This window comes from Culex quinquefasciatus, chromosome 3 (genome assembly GCF_015732765.1).
Source record: "Culex quinquefasciatus strain JHB chromosome 3, VPISU_Cqui_1.0_pri_paternal, whole genome shotgun sequence".
Classification (NCBI taxonomy): Eukaryota; Metazoa; Arthropoda; class Insecta; order Diptera; family Culicidae; genus Culex; species Culex quinquefasciatus.
This window is the reverse complement of record NC_051863.1, coordinates 100,711,941-100,731,874: the sequence shown is the minus strand read 5'-3', so window position 1 is coordinate 100,731,874 and position 19,934 is coordinate 100,711,941. Positions and strand designations below refer to the sequence as shown.

General features: G+C 41.9%; 1 protein-coding gene across 3 annotated transcripts in view; it reads right to left on the bottom strand.

Annotated features, from left to right (window-relative positions):
* Window positions 1-395: 395 nt before the first annotated feature.
* Window positions 396-19,934, bottom strand: part of LOC119769455 — an 83,430-nt gene continuing 63,891 nt past the window's right edge. For all 3 annotated transcript variants that reach the window (XM_038261942.1, XM_038261941.1, XM_038261940.1), the window contains one exon: window positions 396-4,826. In XM_038261942.1, the coding sequence (XP_038117870.1) occupies window positions 1,008-2,147 (1,140 nt within the window). In that variant the 5' untranslated portion in view covers window positions 2,148-4,826 and the 3' untranslated portion in view covers window positions 396-1,007. The remainder of the gene's footprint in view (window positions 4,827-19,934) is intronic.

Sequence of the window (19,934 nt, the reverse complement as noted above, 5' to 3'; positions counted from 1 at the left end):
CCTTGAATGAAAATGCTCACATTCAAATAAGAAATGCCTAAGTGCATGAATGAAATTTCTGGCAACACCCATGAATCGAATCTTGATGATTACCAATACTAATGTCACTGATGCTGGTGTTGATTAGTATAAAATAAAACGAAAATTTTCTCGCGGAAGAGCTCGATTCGCAAGTTTTGGACGACGTTTTCGCGGATTTCGCGGGTGTTGTGACTATTGGTTGTTATCAGCCGATTCTGCTGGTTGCAGCAAGTGTAGGGATTACCATTTTATTGAGGTAAGGCTAATAATCGGCATTTTGGAGCTGTTTTTCGGTGGTGAAATTTGTTGAAGGTTACGTGCTACCGGAAAACCAGGTTGTGATCTTATGCGTAGAATAAGAAATCAAGTCTTGCTTCAAGTGCATTCAGAAGATAATTTTATTAAATTAGTCCTAATCCTATCAACATTCTTCTACATGTTCCGTTATCGTTACATACCATAATTCACATTTTACTTAATATTACTATTTACATGTATGTGTCACTTACACCACTTCTTCAAATACTACTTAATTGTAGTTTACTATAAAGCTCTATTAGCTTACTATAAATTCAGTATACTGTGACTACTAAGCTCGTGAGTAACCTAGAGTGGTTCTTGGAATTCTATTACAAGCTGGGGTGGTTCCAATGTTGAAAAGTTTGTATCTTTCAACACTTCCCCTCAAACTTTCAATCAAAGAAATTCTACTATCTTCTCGAATTGTTGTCTTCCTAACAGCTTCGTAAATATGTCTGCAGGTTGTTTTACAGTCAGCACATATTCTACCCTCAGCTTCTTCGCTTGTATCATGTCCAGCAGGAACACATATTTGAAGTCGATGTGTTTCGATCGTTGATGTTCTCCTAGCTTCTCTGCAATGCTGGTCCTTGTAGATAGTGTAAAAATCAAGTTGACTGCTCATCCAGCCTCCTTCCTTGGCAGCTTTGCACGAAGACGCTGACTTCGCTTCTGTCGACGAAATGCTAGGTTTCTGTCGCTTTGATGACCATGCCAACTTGTTGGCAAACACAATTGTCATCTAGAGCATCATTTAGAACAAACAACTTAGTTGTACCACGTAGGTATCTCAAAACTTGCTGCAACCCAGACCAATGTCTTTCTGTTGCACAATTTTGGAATCTGCTGAAATAGCATACAGTTTGGTATTGCTTTTTCTTAGGGGGAATATCGATCTTCATCCAATTATGATTCAATTGTATTCCAAACCTACACAGTGCCCCTCGCCCGTAGCTTTTTAGAGCGATGCAGAGCGATTGATCCTCAGAAACATGAACGCTGGTGTTGCCATGAAGTCTGTCGAAGTCCATCTTCCTCACAACCTCATTAGATCGTTCCTTCCAGCTGCGAACTGTTCGTTTCAATCCGATCATTCTCTCCCCGCTCTCATCGATCGGCAATTTCACACTTGCCTCTGCGTACATTTTTAAAAATTTGGCTTGAATCATTAGCACACTTTCACGGTCCTTGACTTTGAACGAACAAATGGAGTTCTCTTTCAAACTATCAAGTTCTTCTATAATACCTGATCGTAACTTCGAATTTTGGACGAGAAAATTAGTATAAACCAATGCTTCCAACTCCTTAAACTTCTCCAAAATCAAATTCGAATACCTCATCAGATAAACAACCGCTAAGTGCCTCAAGCCGTCATATTCACCCTGCTGCGCTTGCTGACAGATTAAACTGGGCAGCACTCCCACTGGCTCTTGGATTATGAAGAGGTGTCTGGCTTGTTTTCTCAACTCACAAGACTTACTGACCACCAGCTTCCCCTCAATCTGCGAAATTTCAAAATTACATCCATCTACCATGCTGTTGTTTACCAGTCTCTTAATGTAGCCCGTATCACGAAGATGGAACCGTTTGTGCCAGATCTCAGCCAAATTCTCTAATTTGCTCAACAAAGCTTGATCATTGCACTCAACTTCTTTCTTGTCTACAATAAACTTACACTTGTGGTCAAAACGCACTCGCTTCTTAGTGGAAAATATCTTCGATAAGGACAAGAGGTTCAAGAACAAAATTAGAACAAAAAGTGTCTTTGCTTGTTCTCTCAACATGTCATTTGACTTCAACACTCCTCTCTTCTTGCCGATTATCATCTCACTGTCCTTCGCGGTCGTGTTTGTTCTTGGTTTCTCTGGCCAGCATTCCTTCAGGACTTAACGGTCGGTGGTACTCGAGCTCATGATCATCTTGACCGCTCTGGCTCGCTTTTGCTCTCCCGCACCACTCCCTGACTGCTGTTTCTTGTCGGCACCAAAGGATGTTTGCCTTGATGGTTGCTCTGCCCTTCGCCATTTCTGCTGCACGCTTCGAACCTCTCCTTGAGCCTTCCGCTCTGCTGGTCGATTAAGTGCTATCGGCCGGGCTTGTACATGATCGATTCGCCGCGCTGATCTACCATGGGCAATCAACCGCTCTGATTCTCCTACTAACTCTCTCCGTAAAGTCTGCTCTCTTCGGTCTGCTCCTCGAGTCCGGTACTCCTCTGGTTGACCAAACGCTGTCGGATGAGTTGATACATGGGCCATCTGCCACGCTGATTCGTCATGAGCTCTCTGTCGCTCCGAGTTTATTACTTCTCTGCGATAATTCTGAACTCTACGGTCCTCGCCATGAGCCTTACGCTCCAATGGTTAACCTAGTGCCTTCGGCTGGGTATGTAATTGGGTAATACGCCACTCTGATTTACCCTGGGCAATGTGCCGCTCTGGATCTTCAACCTCTCTCTTCAAATTCTGCACTATGCGGTCTTCTCCACGATTTTTACACATCGCTGGTTGACCAAATGCTGTCGGATGGGTTGGTATATGGGTAATTCGCCGTCCTTCTCTACCATGGGCAATCTGCCGCTCTGGTTGGTTTCCTCTTCGCCGTACAATTTGCACTTCGCGGTCTTCTCCACGAGCCTGACGCTCTTCTGGTTGACCAAGTGTATTCGGCTGGTTTAATCCATGGGCAATCTGCCACGCTGATTCATCTACCCCTCGCCACTCTCGCACTCTATGGTCCTCGCCTCGAGCAACATGCCCCGCTGGCTGGCCACGTGCCTTTGGCCGGGTTTGTAAATAAGTCATACGCTTCTCTAATTCACCATGGGCTGTATGCCACACTGGTTTGCCAACCCCTCGCCGCTCCTGCACACCGCTGTCCTCGCCACGAGCTGCATGCCTCGCTGGCTGATTAAGTGCATCCGGTCGGGTTAATCCATGGGCAATCTGCCACGCTGCTTCACCATAGGCTGTCTGCCATGCTGGATTTTCTACCATTTGCCGCTCCTGCACACTGTGGTCCTCTCTACGAGCAGTTAGCCCCGCTAGCTGACCATGTGCATTCTTCCGTGTCGATCCATGAGCAATCTGCTTCGCTGGATCAGTCTGCACGATAAGTGCAACGTTTGCACGTTCCTGATGGATCTTCTCACGTCCACGTGCGCGCTCTGGTGACGCATCCACCAATCGACCTCTCCACTCTCCGGTGGCAGTAGCTCTCCCGGATCTCTGCGGGCTTACTCTCCCATACCTCTGGGGGTTGTGATGCCACTGACCAGCTGGTAATTCCTCCCACTCTGGCTCCTGCCAACAATTCCAGGCCGTGTGGCCAACCATGCCACAGCGGTAACATGTCCGCTCCTCCTTCTCCTTCCTGCTGCCAACGCTTGGCTTGGTCCAACTTCGTCATCCGTCAGTTTCCTCTTCATCTCGGCGTCCAAGAATATACCCTTGAACTCGTCCAGGGTCATCTTCCGGATGTCGTCCTTCCTCATCACGGCTAGAGCGTCCATCGTATACTCGAACTGATCTGGGATCGCCGCCATCAGGGTACTCCGCTTCTCGTCGTCCGTAACCTGCTCTCCAGCACGCTCCATCTCCCGTATCAGCGTCTCGTGGGCCGTAAAGAGTTCGGTCAGGCTGCCGAAGCTCATCAGGTTAAGACGGTACAGCTGCCGACGGTAAGCGAACAGTGTCAGCTGCCCCTGACGTTCGTATACGTGATCAAGCTTGTCCATGATCTGCTTGGCAAATGCTAATCCAAGCACATGTTTCATAGCGTCGTTGTCAATCGAGTGCCAAATGATGGTGACAACCTCATCGTCATCTTTAAGCCGCATCTCGTATTGCGCAACTTCCGCATAGCTTTCCTTCGCTGGTATTTTCTCTAAGCAATGGGACAACCCTTCTCGCTTGAGATAGTGTAGAACCCTCACCTTCCAACACGGATAGTCTGACTTGACTGCTCCATGAAAGGTCGGAATAAGCAGAATTTTCTGCTTCTCATCTGCCATCGTATCGGTCTTAAAATTGTTTGATATTTAAATCAAAACAAACGGTTCTTTCACCTGCCTGCTATTTCCAGTAGGTGTACTGGGCCCATAACCTGTTGAAGGTTACGTGCTACCGGAAAACCAGGTTGTGATCTTATGCGTAGAATAAGAAATCAAGTCTTGCTTCAAGTGCATTCAGAAGATAATTTTATTAAATTAGTCCTAATCCTATCAACATTCTTCTACATGTTCCGTTATCGTTACATACCATAATTCACATTTTACTTAATATTACTATTTACATGTATGTGTCACTTACACCACTTCTTCAAATACTACTTAATTGTAGTTTACTATAAAGCTCTATTAGCTTACTATAAATTCAGTATACTGTGACTACTAAGCTCGTGAGTAACCTAGAGTGGTTCTTGGAATTCTATTACAAGCTGGGGTGGTTCCAATGTTGAAAAGTTTGTATCTTTCAACAAAATTTGTGTATGGCGAAAGCAAAGTGCTGGAAAAGAGACAAAATTTATGGTAAATTTTATTTTGTTGACTTGTTGAATTATATTTTCGAGTTCAAGTTGTCGCTAATGTTTTGTGCACAGTGATTATAATTTAGTGTATGCTGCGTGCTTCTTATGTGGAGAATTTACAAAGTTTCGAAAAAGTTATAAATTTCCAGTATATAAGGTGGAACAAGAAATCGTCAGTTTTAGGGTGGAACGGGACAGTTTTTCAACCATGTTTTTTCGTTATATCTGATGATGGCACGTTACACCTTAACGAAGCAGTCTACCATACTGACTGAAACTATGCGGGTATGTTCCGGGGTCAAAAACCGTCGACCTCTTGCTTGTTACGGCTGTAGCTCTACAGATCATAACTCCAGGGAGCCCTTGGATGACCCAGGACATCCTAGCAAAGTAGTCTACCACACTCACTGAAGCTATACGGGTATGTTCCATTGTCAAAACCGGTCGACATTTTGCTTGTTACGGTAGTAGACCCACAGATCCAGGACACTCCAACACATCAGCATAGTAGTCTACCTTACTCACTGAACCATGCGGGTATAATCAGTGGTCAAAAACCGCCGACATCTTGCTTGTTACGGCGGTAGACTCACCGGTCTTAACTCCAAGGAGTTCTCGGATGACTCAGACCATCCCAATAAGTTGTTACAACATTGCACTGTAGCCTTCCATACTCACATAAGCAGTCTGGGTAGGATCCGGTTGAAAAATCTTGAAGTTTCGAATGGTTTCTATGGTATGCCTCTTGCACAAATGGATCAAACGGACAGAAACAAAAGAATTCATGTTTCTATCATGCTAAAACATATCAGAACTTATACGTGGTGATAATTGCATTCGATCGTAATATTACGATCGTAATTTCTCGACTCACGATCGAGATTTCTCGATAGTAAGATTACGACTTACCATCGACAAATCTCGATCTACCATCGACAAATTACGACATACCATCAACAAATTACGACTTACCATTGACAAATTACGATCGAGAAATCTTTATCTTGAGTCGAGAAATTACGATCGAAATATTATGATCGAATGCAATAATCACCACGCCCGCCAGAGGCTCTGTCAATATTGTTTACGTGTGGTTTTTGAAAAGGTCGTATGAAATAAACACATAAATTTTGTTCCCAAATTATTTTTTGTTTTTTTATATCTACTGCATTTATTTGCGTGATGATTACAATTTTTACGTAAATTTTACCACACTTTACATTTATCAGTTAAATAAAAAAAATCTACTTGACGATTCAAGTAATACAACAAAACACACTAAACTAATCTAAAAAAACTTCAGTTTTCTTGAAATAAAATTAAATTAGTTTGATTCGTCCTGACCGTTGTATTTAAATAAATTGTGCTTTTAGAATACTAATTAAATTTCAGTCGAAAACTAGCTGTCACTAAACAAAACAGTGCTGATATGCCAACATTAGGTGCTTGACGGCTGAAGGCAATATATTATTGAAATTAAATGTACCTACAATGTTTTTTCGTGGAAAGGTAGTTAAGGGGGTCCCTTTTCGATATCTGTTACTTAGAAAATATTTCACCTAGGGATTTTCGATTTTTTGTCATTTTCAGTTTTTTAACTGTATAAATGGAGGCGCACGATACTTTTGGTTACTTTGCGGTTGAACAGCACCTCCCAACCCGAGCAGGGGTAAATAACACGGAAATACCAAATTTTGGTATTACTTGGGCAAATAACAGGGACACAAATGTGCCCTTGGTTGCCTAGTAATAGATGGTAAAATACCATGAATTCATACCAAAGTCTTGTATGTGGAAGGGCACAACAATACCAAACCATGTTATTCCAAGGGTAAAAAAATACCACAAAATAAAACCATTTCAATACCAAGTTATGGTCTTCTGGATTTTTGAACATTGCCTGAATCCCAAAACTTGGTATTGCATGGTTTTATTTTGAGGTATTCCCGCGCCCTTAGAAAATCATTTTTTGGTAATCCTGTGGTCTTCCACATACATGATTTTGGTATGATTTCATGGTATTTTACCATCTATTACTGGGTAACCAAGAGCACATTTTGGTCGCTGGTATTTGCACAAGTAATACCAAAATTTGGTATTTTCATACCATTTTTAGTGCAACAGTTGCAGTTAGTGAAAAAACGGAAATGATCCATATGCATCAGCCAAATCTACTCACCTGATGATTACACGTTGTTCTCAGTGATATTCTTCACCACATCGAATGCATTTGTCATTGCATTGATAAACGGCCTGTGCTTGAAGTTCTTGAAGATTCTGAAAAACAACAAGATTGAAAAATAAGTGTTATTAAAATGAAACTGCATTGAAATTCACCAAAATTCAATAATCTGTCGATTAACTCGTTTTTCAAAATATTTGGTTATCCCAACATAGAGAAATTTCAACATTTAAAAAAAAAATCTTAGTGGGTATATACAAAAAAATGAAAATCAGCTTTAACATTTTTGGGTTTCAAGTCATTTTAGCGAAAAATTAATTATCTCGTCAAAATTTATTTAAAAAAAACCATGGTTTCAGAGGAATTTGATGAAACCATTCAATACCAAAATAATACCAAAATGTGCCATCCTGACTTAGACATTTTTTCACAATTTCAAGTCATTTCTTTAGGGAGTATATCAAAAATGTTTAAAATCAAGTTTGAAATTTCCGGTTTTCAATGGAAGCATTCGCTTTGAGACATCATTTTAGCGCAAAATTAATTATTTTGCCAAAATTGGTCAAAATTTTCCCATAGTTTCAGAGGATTTGATAAAACACTGTAATACCGAAAGAATACCAAAATGTGGTGTTCGACCATTGACAATTTCTGCAATTTTGCAATATCAAAACAATACCTTAAATTGGTATGATACCACATTTTGCTCTTGCATAATCCTTATGACAAATTTCAAAGGGTCCAGGAATACCAAAATTTGTTATTGATACCAGAGAAAGGTATTATTACGCATTTCCCTTGTTATTTACCCATGCTCGGGAAATGCTTTTAATTGCAATGGATTGTGATCAAAAGGGGCGTCCATGAAATATTTCACAATATTTAAGGACCCACCAACCCTTACAACCCCCTCCTCATCCCCCTAATTTATTTAACAAAGATAATAACATTTTTTTAGTATGAGGCGTCCATAAAGTATGGCACACTAAAATCTGCAAAAATTAACCCCCTCCCCTATGCCACGCATTGTCACGCTTGCTACCCCCTGAAAAGTTCGGCACGTTTTGTACCTTAATTTATTTTTTTATATTTTTACATTCTTTTTGTTCAATCAATACCTTGTATCATGTTTGATTTAGGAGTTAAGTTTATGAAACATCAAATAACTTTTTTGTAAATATTTTAAGCCTGAATTTTCATTACTTTTTTCCAGTACCCTTCGTAGTCTTACACAGTGAGTTGCATATGCCTAGCTCGACTAATTTCAGCACAACCGATTAGCAGAAAAAATCGAAATTTACGGTTGATTTGGCTGACGAGTGTTAGGTAGTGCGATTCTCGGCATACTGCAAAATAAGTTCATTGTGTTTTTACTGGATAAGGTACAACAAATGCATTATTAAAAAAAAACATTTTAAAACTCTGGCTTAAATAAATAAAATTGTTCGCTCTACAGCATTGCCTTGACGTTGTCGATTGCGAGATTCCTACTCAAAACTAGGTGTCCGAAGGCTTGATTGTTGAGGCTATTGCAAACCTCTTTTTACACCTTAGCTTCCATCCACCCCGGGATTCGAACTGGCGACCTTTGGATTATTAGTCCAACTGCCTACAAGCGACTCCACCGAGACAGGACCCAGGAAGACGACTCCTGGACTGAGCTAACGACATAACCTCTAGGTTAGACCGGGACCAACATTTACTCCCCGTCCGACGGAAGGCGTTATCAGACAAATCTCGTCTCAAAATATGCCACCGGGACCATCTGGGATCGAACCCAGGCCGACTGGATGAGAGGCAACCACGCTTACCCCTACATCAAGGGTGTAAAATATTTACAAAAAAAAGTTATTCGATGTTCAATAAACTTAACTCATACATCAAACATGATAAAAGGCATTAAGAAACATAGTTAAAAAAAAAAACGAAACTATTGGCACTACGCCCCCCGGGGCATGGCCTTCCTCTAACGTGGGATTTCTGCTCCAGCGCCTCTGACGAGACAGGAGAAACCGGGACCGACGTTTTACTTCACCATCCGATAGAAGCTCAGTGGATAAGGCGGGAATCGAACCCGCGTCTCATAGCATCATCGGGATCGGCAGCCGAAGCCGCTACCCCTGCGCCACGAGACCCACCCACATAGTTGTTAATGGTAGATATGATATACTTAAATCATTAGGCATGATTTACTTGAATCATCAATCGTGATTTCAACAATAACAAAAATTAAAAACATATCCTATAAAAATGATAAGCAATTAAATTGAACTCAGAATTAAACAATAAATAAAAATGTACAAAAAAAACAAGATTAGGGTATAAAACGTGTCGTACTTTTCAAAGGGGAGGCGTAGTCTGCGTGACTATTTGTGGCATAGAGGGAGGGTTATTTTTGATGATTTTAGTGTGCCATACTTGATGGATAACGCCTCATACTAAAAATAATGTGGAGATGAGGGGAGGGAGGGGGTGGTTAGGGTGGGTGGGGCCTTAAATATTTTGTTTATTTGTTTATTTGTTTATTTGAATCATCCGACAACTTGTGGTCTTAATGATAAAACTTAACTTAACTAAAGACAAATGCTAACAACATGAAACACAAAAACAGATTAAAGCTGGTGAGAGTACCAGAGTCGGGCTCGTTGTTGAAACTGCGGGGTGGAGATGTTGGGATCGTACAGGTGAGAAAATACGTTGAATCGGCTACACATGAAACGAACTGGTTCGTGCTGTCCATAGTTGGTGTTGCGGTGAGCAAGTTGTAGATATTGGCGTTGACGAAGTGGCCGAGCAGGTGTGTAGATTTGAATTTGAGCGCGAATCCAAGGAGTGTCAACTTCACCGGCCAGTACTTTGGCAACAAACGTTGCTTGTGAGACGTGCCGCCTCCGCTCGATAGTCTCTAGCTGCAAGACACGACAACGTTCTTCGTACGTGTTTCAACCGGCAGGATTCCTTGCACGGCGAAGGGCAAGCCGGGTGAATTTTCGCTGAACTGATTCGATTTTAGCAGTCCAAGTGCTCTGGTACGGACACCACACTACGGAGCAGAACTCGAGGATGGATCTTACCAGCGCGCAGTATAATGAACGTAAGCACGCGACATCTCGGAAGTCATCAGCGATCCTAAAGATGAATCCAAGCTGTCGATTGGCTCTGGACACGATTTCATGGAGGTGGATAGTGAAACACAATTTGCTATCAAGGGTAACGCCCAAGTCACGTACTTGGGTTACCCGAGCAAGAGTGTTTCCGGCGATGGCATAGTCGAAGACCACGGGTTTGAGTTTACGGTGGAAAGAGATTGTGCTACACTTTTCTATGCTGATCGTCAGGAAGTTACGCACGCACCATTCGTTACGCATTACCATTCGTTAAAGTGGTTTAACTGTCTTTGCAGAGCTGAGCAGTTCAAAACGCTTCTAACAACGGTGAAGATTTTGACATCATCAGCGTAAAACAACCGGCACCCTTCGCTTAGCAGCATCGACAGTTCGTTGGCGAAAAGTATGAACAGTAACGGACCTAAATTACTGCCTTGAGGAACGCCAGAGAGACTTATGAACATGTCTGACTCAGAGTTCCCAATCTTGACTCGCAGAATCCGGTTGGTTTTTTTTTTTTTTTTATTTGTATTTATTCAGTTTTTCTTTTCCATGTACATTCATTCAGTTAAAATATTATTGAGTGTCCAATTACAATCGATGACTTTTCACCTCAATTTTAAATACTAGCAACTTTCATTTATTCATGAAATATTGTAGCTTTCGCTATTCAGTGATTTCAAATGTAGGAGGTCCTACATGTACAAAAGGGAAAAGGGATACCTTAAAACTAACTTATAAACTATATAAAGAGCGGATCAATGCAGCTGAAGACTGCAATGATTTTTGTCGAAATGCATCAATTATCTTATTGGACATAACATCCAAAGTGTCAACTTCGGCTAATTGATGAAGTTCACTGGTGCTGAACCAGGAGGAAGTTTCAGAATCATTTTCAGAATTTTGTTCTGAATCCTCTGAAGTTTTTCTTCCTGGTTAAGCAACAGCTTGTCCAGATCGGCACAGCATAAAGCATGGCAGGTCTGAAAATTTGTTTATAAATTAACAGTTTATTCTTGAGACAAAGTCTAGAATTCCTGTTTATAAGTGGATACAAACATTTAATATATTTGTTACATTTAACCTGGATACTTTCAATGTGATCCTTGTAAGTAAGGTTTTGGCAAAAGCAAGTCCAAGATATTTCACTTGATCCTCCCACTTTAAATTTACCTCATTCATCTTTATAATGTGATGACTTTTTGGTTTAACCCTTTCAAGCCTGAATTTCCAAAAAAATATTTTTTAATCTATTGATGGGAAAATGATTCTTACGACCATACGAAAATTATAGGCTAGTTTTGGAAATTTTCATTTTTGGGTCATATATGACCCATCAGGCTTGAAAGGGTTAAGAAAATCAGCCCTTGGTTTGTGAGGGAAAATAATAAGTTGAGTTTTTGCAGCATTTGGAGTAATTTTCCATTCTTTCAAATAAGAATTGAAAATATCCAAGCTTTTTTGTAATCTTCTTGTGATGACACGAAGACTTCTACCTTTGGCGGAGATGCTTGTATCATCAGCCAAAAGTGATTTCTGACATCCTGGGGGCAAATCAGGCAAGTCAGAAGTAAAAATATTGTATAAAATTGGACCCAAAATGCTTCCTTGAGGGACGCCAGCACGTACAGGTAGTTGATCAGATTTGCTGTTCTGATAACATACCTGCAGAGTACGATCCGTCAAATAATTTTGAATAATTTTCACGATATAAATCGGAAAATTAAACCTTTTCAATTTCGCAATCAAACCTTTATGCCAAACACTGTCAAATGCTTTTTCTATGTCTAGAAGAGCAGCGCCAGTAGAATAGCCCTCAGATTTGTTGCTTCGAATTAAATTTGAAACTCTCAACAACTGATGAGTAGTTGAATGCCCAAGGCGAAATCCAAACTGCTCATCAGCGAAAATTGAATTTTCATTAATGTGCGTCATCATTCTATTAAGAATTATTCTTTCGAATAATTTACTAATAGATGAAAGCAAACTAATGGGCCGATAGCTTGAAGCTTCGGCAGGATTTTTATCCGGTTTCAAAATCGGAACTACTTTGGCATTTTTCCAACTACTGGGAAAATATGCCAAATCAAAACATTTGTTGCAAATTTTGACCAAGCTACTTAAAGTTGCTTCTGGTAATTTTTTAATTAAAATGTAAAAAATGCCATCCTCACCAGGGGCTTTCATATTTTTAAATTTTTTGATAATAGATTTTATTTCATTCAGATCCGTATTAAAAACTTCATCTGATGATAATTCTTGTTCAACAATATTCTGAAATTCTATTGAAATTTGATCTTCAATAGGACTCAAAACATTTAAGTTGAAATTATGGGCACTCTCAAACTGCTGAGCAAGTTTTTGAGCTTTCTCCCCATTAGTTAATAGAATATTATCACCATCTTTTAAAGAAGGGATTGGTTTTTGAGGTTTCTTAAGAACCTTTGAAAGTTTCCAAAAAAGGTTTAATTTGTTCGACATCTCTTGCGAACTTTTCATTTCGCAGGAGAGTGAATCTGTGGTCAATAACCTTTTGCAAATCTTTTTGAATTCGCTTCAGTGCAGGATCACGAGAACGTTGATACTGTCTTCGGCGAACATTTTTCAGACGAATAAGAAGCTGAAGATCGTCATCAATAATGGGAGAATCAAATTTGACTTGGACTTTAGGAATAGCAATATTCCTAGCATCCAAAATTGCATTAGTTAAAGATTCCAAGGCTGAATCAATATCAGCTTTGGTTTCTAAAACAAAATCATGATTTAAATTATTCTCAATATGATGCTGATACCTGTCCCAATTAGCTTTGTGATAATTAAACACAGAACTATTGGGTCTGGTAACTGCTTCATGAGAAAGTGAAAAAGTTACTGGAAGGTGATCAGAATCAAAATCAGCATGAGTCACTAAAGGACCACAATACTGACTTTGATTTGTCAAAACCAAATCAATTGTTGATGGATTTCTAACAGAAGAAAAGCAAGTTGGCCCATTCGGATATAAAACCGAATAAAGACCAGAAGTGCAATCTCTGAATAGAATTTTACCATTGGAATTTACTTTTGAATTATTCCAAGATTGGTGTTTGGCATTAAAATCACCGATGATCAAAAATCGAGATCTATGCCGAGTAAGTTTATTCAAATCCCCTTTGAAATAATTTTTATTTTCCCAAATATGCAGCTGCAATCATAATTTTCCCAAAAGAAGTTTCAAGTTCAATGCCCAAACTTTCAATAACTTTTAACTTAAAGTCACGTAACGTACTATAAGTCATACTACGGTGGATAACTATTGCAACTCCACCGCCATTTCGATTCATTCTGTTATTGGTTATAACTTTATAATCTGGATCACTTTTCAAATAAGTGCCAGTTTTTAAAAATGTTTCGGTTATAACAGCAACATGCACGTTATGAACTCGTAAAAAGTTGAAAAATTCATTTTCTTTCGCTTTTAAAGAGCGAGCATTAAAATTCATAATATTGATGGAATTACTTAGATCCATGATTAAACTTCAGGGTAAGAACAACATCATTCGCAAATTCAATCTGGATAGCTTCCATCATGGATGTAGCATTACTCATTGTTTGAATCAAACCAAACAGTGAGTTTTGCAAAAAAGTCATTTTTTCAAACGTAACATCGCCGAGATCAGAAGATCCCAAAGCGTTGCCAGCAGAAAAATTTTCAAATGAAATTTGAGGTACCTGCCCAATTTGAAGATTGGTAGAGGATTTAAAATTCGTGGATGAACCCGAACCCGAAACGACGTTGGCATAAGAAATGCCATTGCTGTTACCTAACTTTTCCACGGTAGGTTTATTTCTAGCATTGTTCGAGTGAGACAGCACGAACGTTTGATTTAAAGATGCAGGTACAACCTGACTTTGAGAAAATTTCGGTTTGGATTTCGGCTGATGCTTAGCACGAGAATCCAAAACCTTTTTTCTGATGGGGCAATCCCAGAAATTTGATTTGTGATTTCCACCACAATTTGCACATTTAAATTGGGTGACTTCTTTCACGGGACAATTGTCCTTGTCGTGAGAAGAATCCCCGCAAACCATGCATTTTGGAACCATGGCGCAATGATCAGTACCGTGACCGAATGCCTGGCAACGCCGGCACTGGGTCAGATTCTGGCCATTACCGCCATGTTTCTTAAAATGCTCCCACTTTACCCGTACATGGAACAAAAACTGTACTTTGTCCAAAAGTTTCAAATTGTTGATTTCATTTCTGTTGAAATGAATCAGATAAAATTGTGAAGTCAAACCAAAGCGAGAAATATTCCCGTTTGATTTTTCTTCATTGGTATTACTTGGGATGGGGCAAAGCCAAGCAACACCTTAAGTTCGTTTTTGATCTCATCCACCGACAAGTCGTTGGAGAGACCTTTCAGGACCGCCTTGAATGGACGAGCATTCTTGGTCTCATACGTGTAGAAATTGTGTTTGTGGTTTTTCAAATAACCAACAAAAGTTTGGTGATCTTGTAAAGATTCCGTCAACAAGCGACATTCTCCTCTTCGACCAAGCTGGAACGAAACCTTCAAATTGCAAGTTTCCTTGCAATTCTTCAGTTGCGTTCGAAAGCTGGCCTACAATTGGCGGAGCCTTTACTCGTTTCTCGACGGCAGAAGGCTTAGTACGAGGAGAAGGATCCTTGACAACAGTTTCGGATAAAACACCGAAACTGTTTGCCAATGGAATTGGAGGATTGACCTCACTTTCAGAATCAGAATCAGACCTCGGATGAGGCTGTTTTCTTTTTCTGTTTCCGTTAGCCGATTTAGCGTTCAAACGCTTCACCGACGTAACGACCAAATCTTCAGAAGATTTGCGTTTACCTTTGTTTTGACGCATTTTGCAAGCAAAGTTCTCTTAAAAGATGGCTTCGTTTGTAAAATACAACAAAATTTCAGGTGGGGTTAGTCTTGAAAAGACTGTTTAGAATTTTGGAAAGTAACTCAGGTAGTCTTTAAAAAGACTGTGAATTTTGTTTGAAATAACTCTGAGCTTAGGTAGTAAAAAATACCGCAGCTCTAGTGTCCGTTCACCACGAAGGTTCGCAAGACACTGAATCCGGTTGGTGAGGTAAGACTTCAGCCAACGAACGAGACTGGCGGAGACTCCGAGTCTTTCCAGTCGTTTTAGCAAAACTCCGTGGTCAACCCGATCGAACGCCGCCTTCAAGTCTGTGTACACTGCGTCGACTTGAGCTCCAGCATCCATTTCTTGAAGACAATGTGACACGAATTGAGCAAGATTCGTGACAACAGAGCGTTTAGGGTAGAAGCCATGCTGATCCTTGGAAATGTAGTTTTTGCAAGAGTCAAACAGAACATTATTGACCAGAATTTCGAAAACCTTCGAACAAGCCGAGAGAGAGGTGATTCCACGGTAATTTTTGACGCTGCTTTTGTCACCTTTCTTGTGCACCGGGAACATAAAAGAGGCTTTCCACTTATCCGGGAAGGTGCTTTGCCGCAAAGATAGGTTGAACAGGCTGGTCAAGGGGGAAAGGAGTGCACCAGAACATCGTTTGATAACCGAAGAGGGAATTCCGTCGGGACCGGGCGAATAGGAGAGTTTGAGCTTGTTAATAGCAGCAGATACTTGGCAATTCGCAACTTCCGTGAGAGAGCACTCGATAGCATTGATGGGAGTGTTCCTTGTGGCTTCGATAATTTCCGCCTCCGAAGCGAACCTGGAATTGAACGCGTCCTTGAAGTGGGCAGCAACATCGTCCAGGTATAATGTGGGTGGCAGACCGTCCGCTTTTCTTTTTGAGTTCACGAATGACCAAAAGTTCTTAGGATTTCTCCGGAGATCACGCTACGTCCTTATGACGTATCGCCTGTAGAGGGTGCGGTTGTACCCCCGGTATCTTTTGCTGGCAAGGTTGAATTTGGATTTGAAGAAAGGCGAGCGGTGATTGCTGAATTCTTGAAGAGCAGCTGTTTTGAGTCGGTTTAGTTTCCGTAGGGTTGGGTTTGACCACGGGGTTTCTGGGGAGGCCTTCGTAACGGGACATGTTCGGTAAAAGGTTGTTCAAAATCGATTGAAAAGCATCCACTGCAGCATCGATGCTCGGGGCAGTCTCTAAGAAACTCCAGTCAATCCTGCTCAGCTCTTCTTGAATCGCTGCGTAGTTGGCCTTCCTGAAGTTGAACGATTGCTGAGAGTTGAGTGGTGGTTCGGCAGTTGCAGAGGGCGCGGAAACATCGACGAACATTTCGAGCGCCGGATGCGCAATATCCTGCGGAAGCAACGGGTCCACGGCTGCGAGAACAGCGCAGTTGGGCAGCGCAACTTCATTTACCAATACAAGGTCGAGGCAATTGACGCAGGGGTTGAGCTGACTAAGTCCATGTAGGTTGAAGCCGTCGATGAGGTAACTGCTAACAAGCGGGACACGAGATTGTACTGGGTCGATTTCAAGTCCGCCTTCTTCCGAGGGAATCCATTTCAGCCCAGGTTGATTGTAGTCACCAAATTGAATGAACGAATCGTTTAAGTTGAGGTGGGAGAGGACGTTACCGATGGATTCTAGATGATCCTTAATCAGATCTATGCTGCGATTTAAGCCCGGTGGAAGATAGAACGCCCCTATACAGACGCGCTGTGATGCGCCTACGGTCAACCTAACCCATAGTTGTTCTAGCGTGTCACAAACAGGAGTGGGGTCAAGCACACAGTCCAGGCGAGACGAAATAGCAATCAGGACACCTCCTCCGCTCTTTTGTCGCTGTTCCGCTCGTTTCTGTCATTCCTGAAAACCCGATACGTCGATCCAAACAGTTGAGGGAAAGGATCTCAATATCCAGCCAAGTTTCAGTCAGGACGATGACGTCATAATCGCACTCAGTGACGGCAAGGAAAAAGGCATCAATTTTTGTTCGGAGTCCGCGAACATTCTGATAGTAGATGCGGAGTTTGCAGGGGTTGAAGTGCCTTTAGCGTTGATCGTAGAAGGGAAGGCCACCGAGCTGGAAGTTGGGCGAGCATCAGACAGGGGATTTTGCAAACCAGAAGGGTACTTGCCGAGGGTTGCCGTTTGAGAGACCCCTCCCCCGGCACCGACACCAGCACCAGGATGGCTCTGAAGGCTGCAACAGGCTGAACTTATCAGGCGGTGGCTGGGTGACGACGTGGTGGTGTCGGGCAGGCGAGGGACTCTCACATGGCTTTCTACGGCGCGTCCTGGCGATGACCGGAAAGCTCGTACAGCGTTTGGTGTCCTGACTGGAGGCGATGTGAAGCACGAACTGGAAGTTGGGCGAGCATCAGGCAATGGATTTTGCAAACTAGAAGGGTACTTGCCGAGGGTTGCCGTTTGAGAGACCCCTCCCCCGGCACCGACACCAGCACCAGGACGGCTCTGAAGGCTGCAACAGGCTGAACTTATCAGGCGGTGGCTGGGTGACGACGTGGTGGTGTCGGGCAGGCGAGGGACTCTCACATGGCTTTCTACGGCGCGTCCTGGCGATGACCGGCAAGCTCGTACAGCGTTTGGTGTCCTGACTGGAGGCGATGTGGCGCACGAACTGGAAGTTGTGAAATATTTCTTGGACGACCCCTTTGATCAGTATCCACTGAAATTAAAAGCATTTGGGAGGTGCTGTGGAACCGCAAAGTAACCAAAAGTACCGTGCGCCTCCATTTATACAGTTAAAAAACTGAAAATGACAAAAAATCGAAAAACCCTAGGTGAAATATTATCTAGGTCACAGATATCCAAAAGAGACCCCCTTAGCTACCTTTCCACGAAAAAACATTTTAGGTACATTCAATTTCAATAATAATTGCCTTCCGCCATGGCGTGTGACGTAGCCGTGATTTCTAGACGACTTTTCCACTTTTGCACTAAAAAAACAGATGGCAGCACGATGTAACGCCACTTACCTACATGAGTATTTCTAGCTTCTAACCTTTTATGTCGTTTAAATTTTTCGGCTTTTTCATTTTCTGATAATTGACATTTTCTGTCATTTAAAATACTGCTAATTAATGATTTTTGACGGTTAATATTAGACCATATGCAATAGAGACCACAAAAGACCCAGGGTCGTTAATGTGGATGGTTTGATTTTTTATTAGACCATATCGTTTTAAGCCAAATGAAATTTCTGCTATTTGGCATTCGGCCATTCAGTACTCTGCCGATAGTTTTTCTGCCTATTGACCAAACCCCTCTAAAGCAACTTCATTGAACCTTTGAATGTGAACATTCCATCACACTTATGGTACGTTCGTTTTTAACAGCCAGTGCGGCACTAGAGTTTCAGTTCCAAGATGGCGGCAAAACTCGGGTGGAACTAGCGCGAGTTTCTTAAAAAAAACACTTTGACAGCTCTGAGTGCGGCACTCAGTGCGGAATTAGCCCTCAAACGAACGTACCATTACACTATTGGTACGTTTGATTGAGGACTAGTTCCGTGTACGTGCCGGTTGTTGCGTTTGAAACGGAATACGTGAACGATTCGAATTGAATTCCGTTTCAAAATTCCGATTGAGTTGACTGGGCATTAGGGTGACAATAAAAAAAAATACATCAGGGATACCCTCTGATTCGATTCCTTAGGCAAAAATGTGCAAATTTTGAGCCAAATCGGTTAAGGTTAAGGGGTCGCTTTTTACCGTTGAAGTTTATATGGGGAAAATCGCAAAAATGTATGCAGAAAAACATCGTTTTAATAGTTTTCTGCAAGCTTCCCATGCGCCACTGCCAACGCACACCGCAGGTTTGGTTTTCTAGCTTCGGTACGTGCCTGAACCCATTTGTGTATTGGTATCTTGGTACATCGTACCAGCGCACCACGACACTCTCGGCTCGCCCCATCGGTTTTGTGTCTGGCACTCACCCATGGCATGAACACAGCGTGCCGTGGTACGTGTCGTGGTATTGAACGCGTTTTGTACCGCCAGCGCGTACCACGGCACGTACCTCGGCTCGTAACGAGTGAAGCACCTTGGCTCATATACCGGGTTCATGCCATGGGTGAGTGCCAGACACAAAACCGACGCGGCAAACCGAGAGTGTCGTGGTGCGCTGGTACGATGAACCAAAATACCCCCGGTTCGTGTGAGTCGGGTACGGGTGTAAACCGAACAAAGCAGGCGCAAAGCATACCCGAGGTGCGAGTGAACCGCGTGTACCGCACGGTGCAGGGAAGCTTGGTTTTCTGCCAGGTGGCGCGGGTCTCGCCCAAAATTTTCCAAGAGTGAGATACTTGTAGGAAATTCGATTTCCTACAACTTTGTCGAAGGGTGCAAAACGATCCGAGTTGATCCTGATTTTTGATGATTTTTCTAGTAAAAAATATTTTCTTATGTACTTCTTATGTACCCCTTATATTCTTTCAAGTATATAAGCCAATTTCTTTTCATCGCATTGCTAATAACTCATCAGGATCAACTCGGATCTTCTTGCACCCTTCGACAAAGTTGCAGGAAATTAAATTTCCTACAAGAATCTCACACTTGGACAATTTTGGGCAAGACCTGCGCCACCTGCTGCCAAAATCCTGAAGCGATGTTTTTCCCCATACATTTTTGCGATTTTTTCCATATAAACTTAAACGATAAAAAGCGACCGCTTAGCCTTAACCAATTTGACTCAAAATTGGCACAGTAACTTATTATTGCCGAAAGAATCGATCCAGGGGGTATCTCTTCAGATTTTCCAAAATTTTCATTTTTTCTTGTCACCCTACTGGGCATTAGTGCCACACTGGCCAGGTATGTAGATTAGTAAGGTATGTTGGGTTTCCAGCTGTCAAAATAGTTAC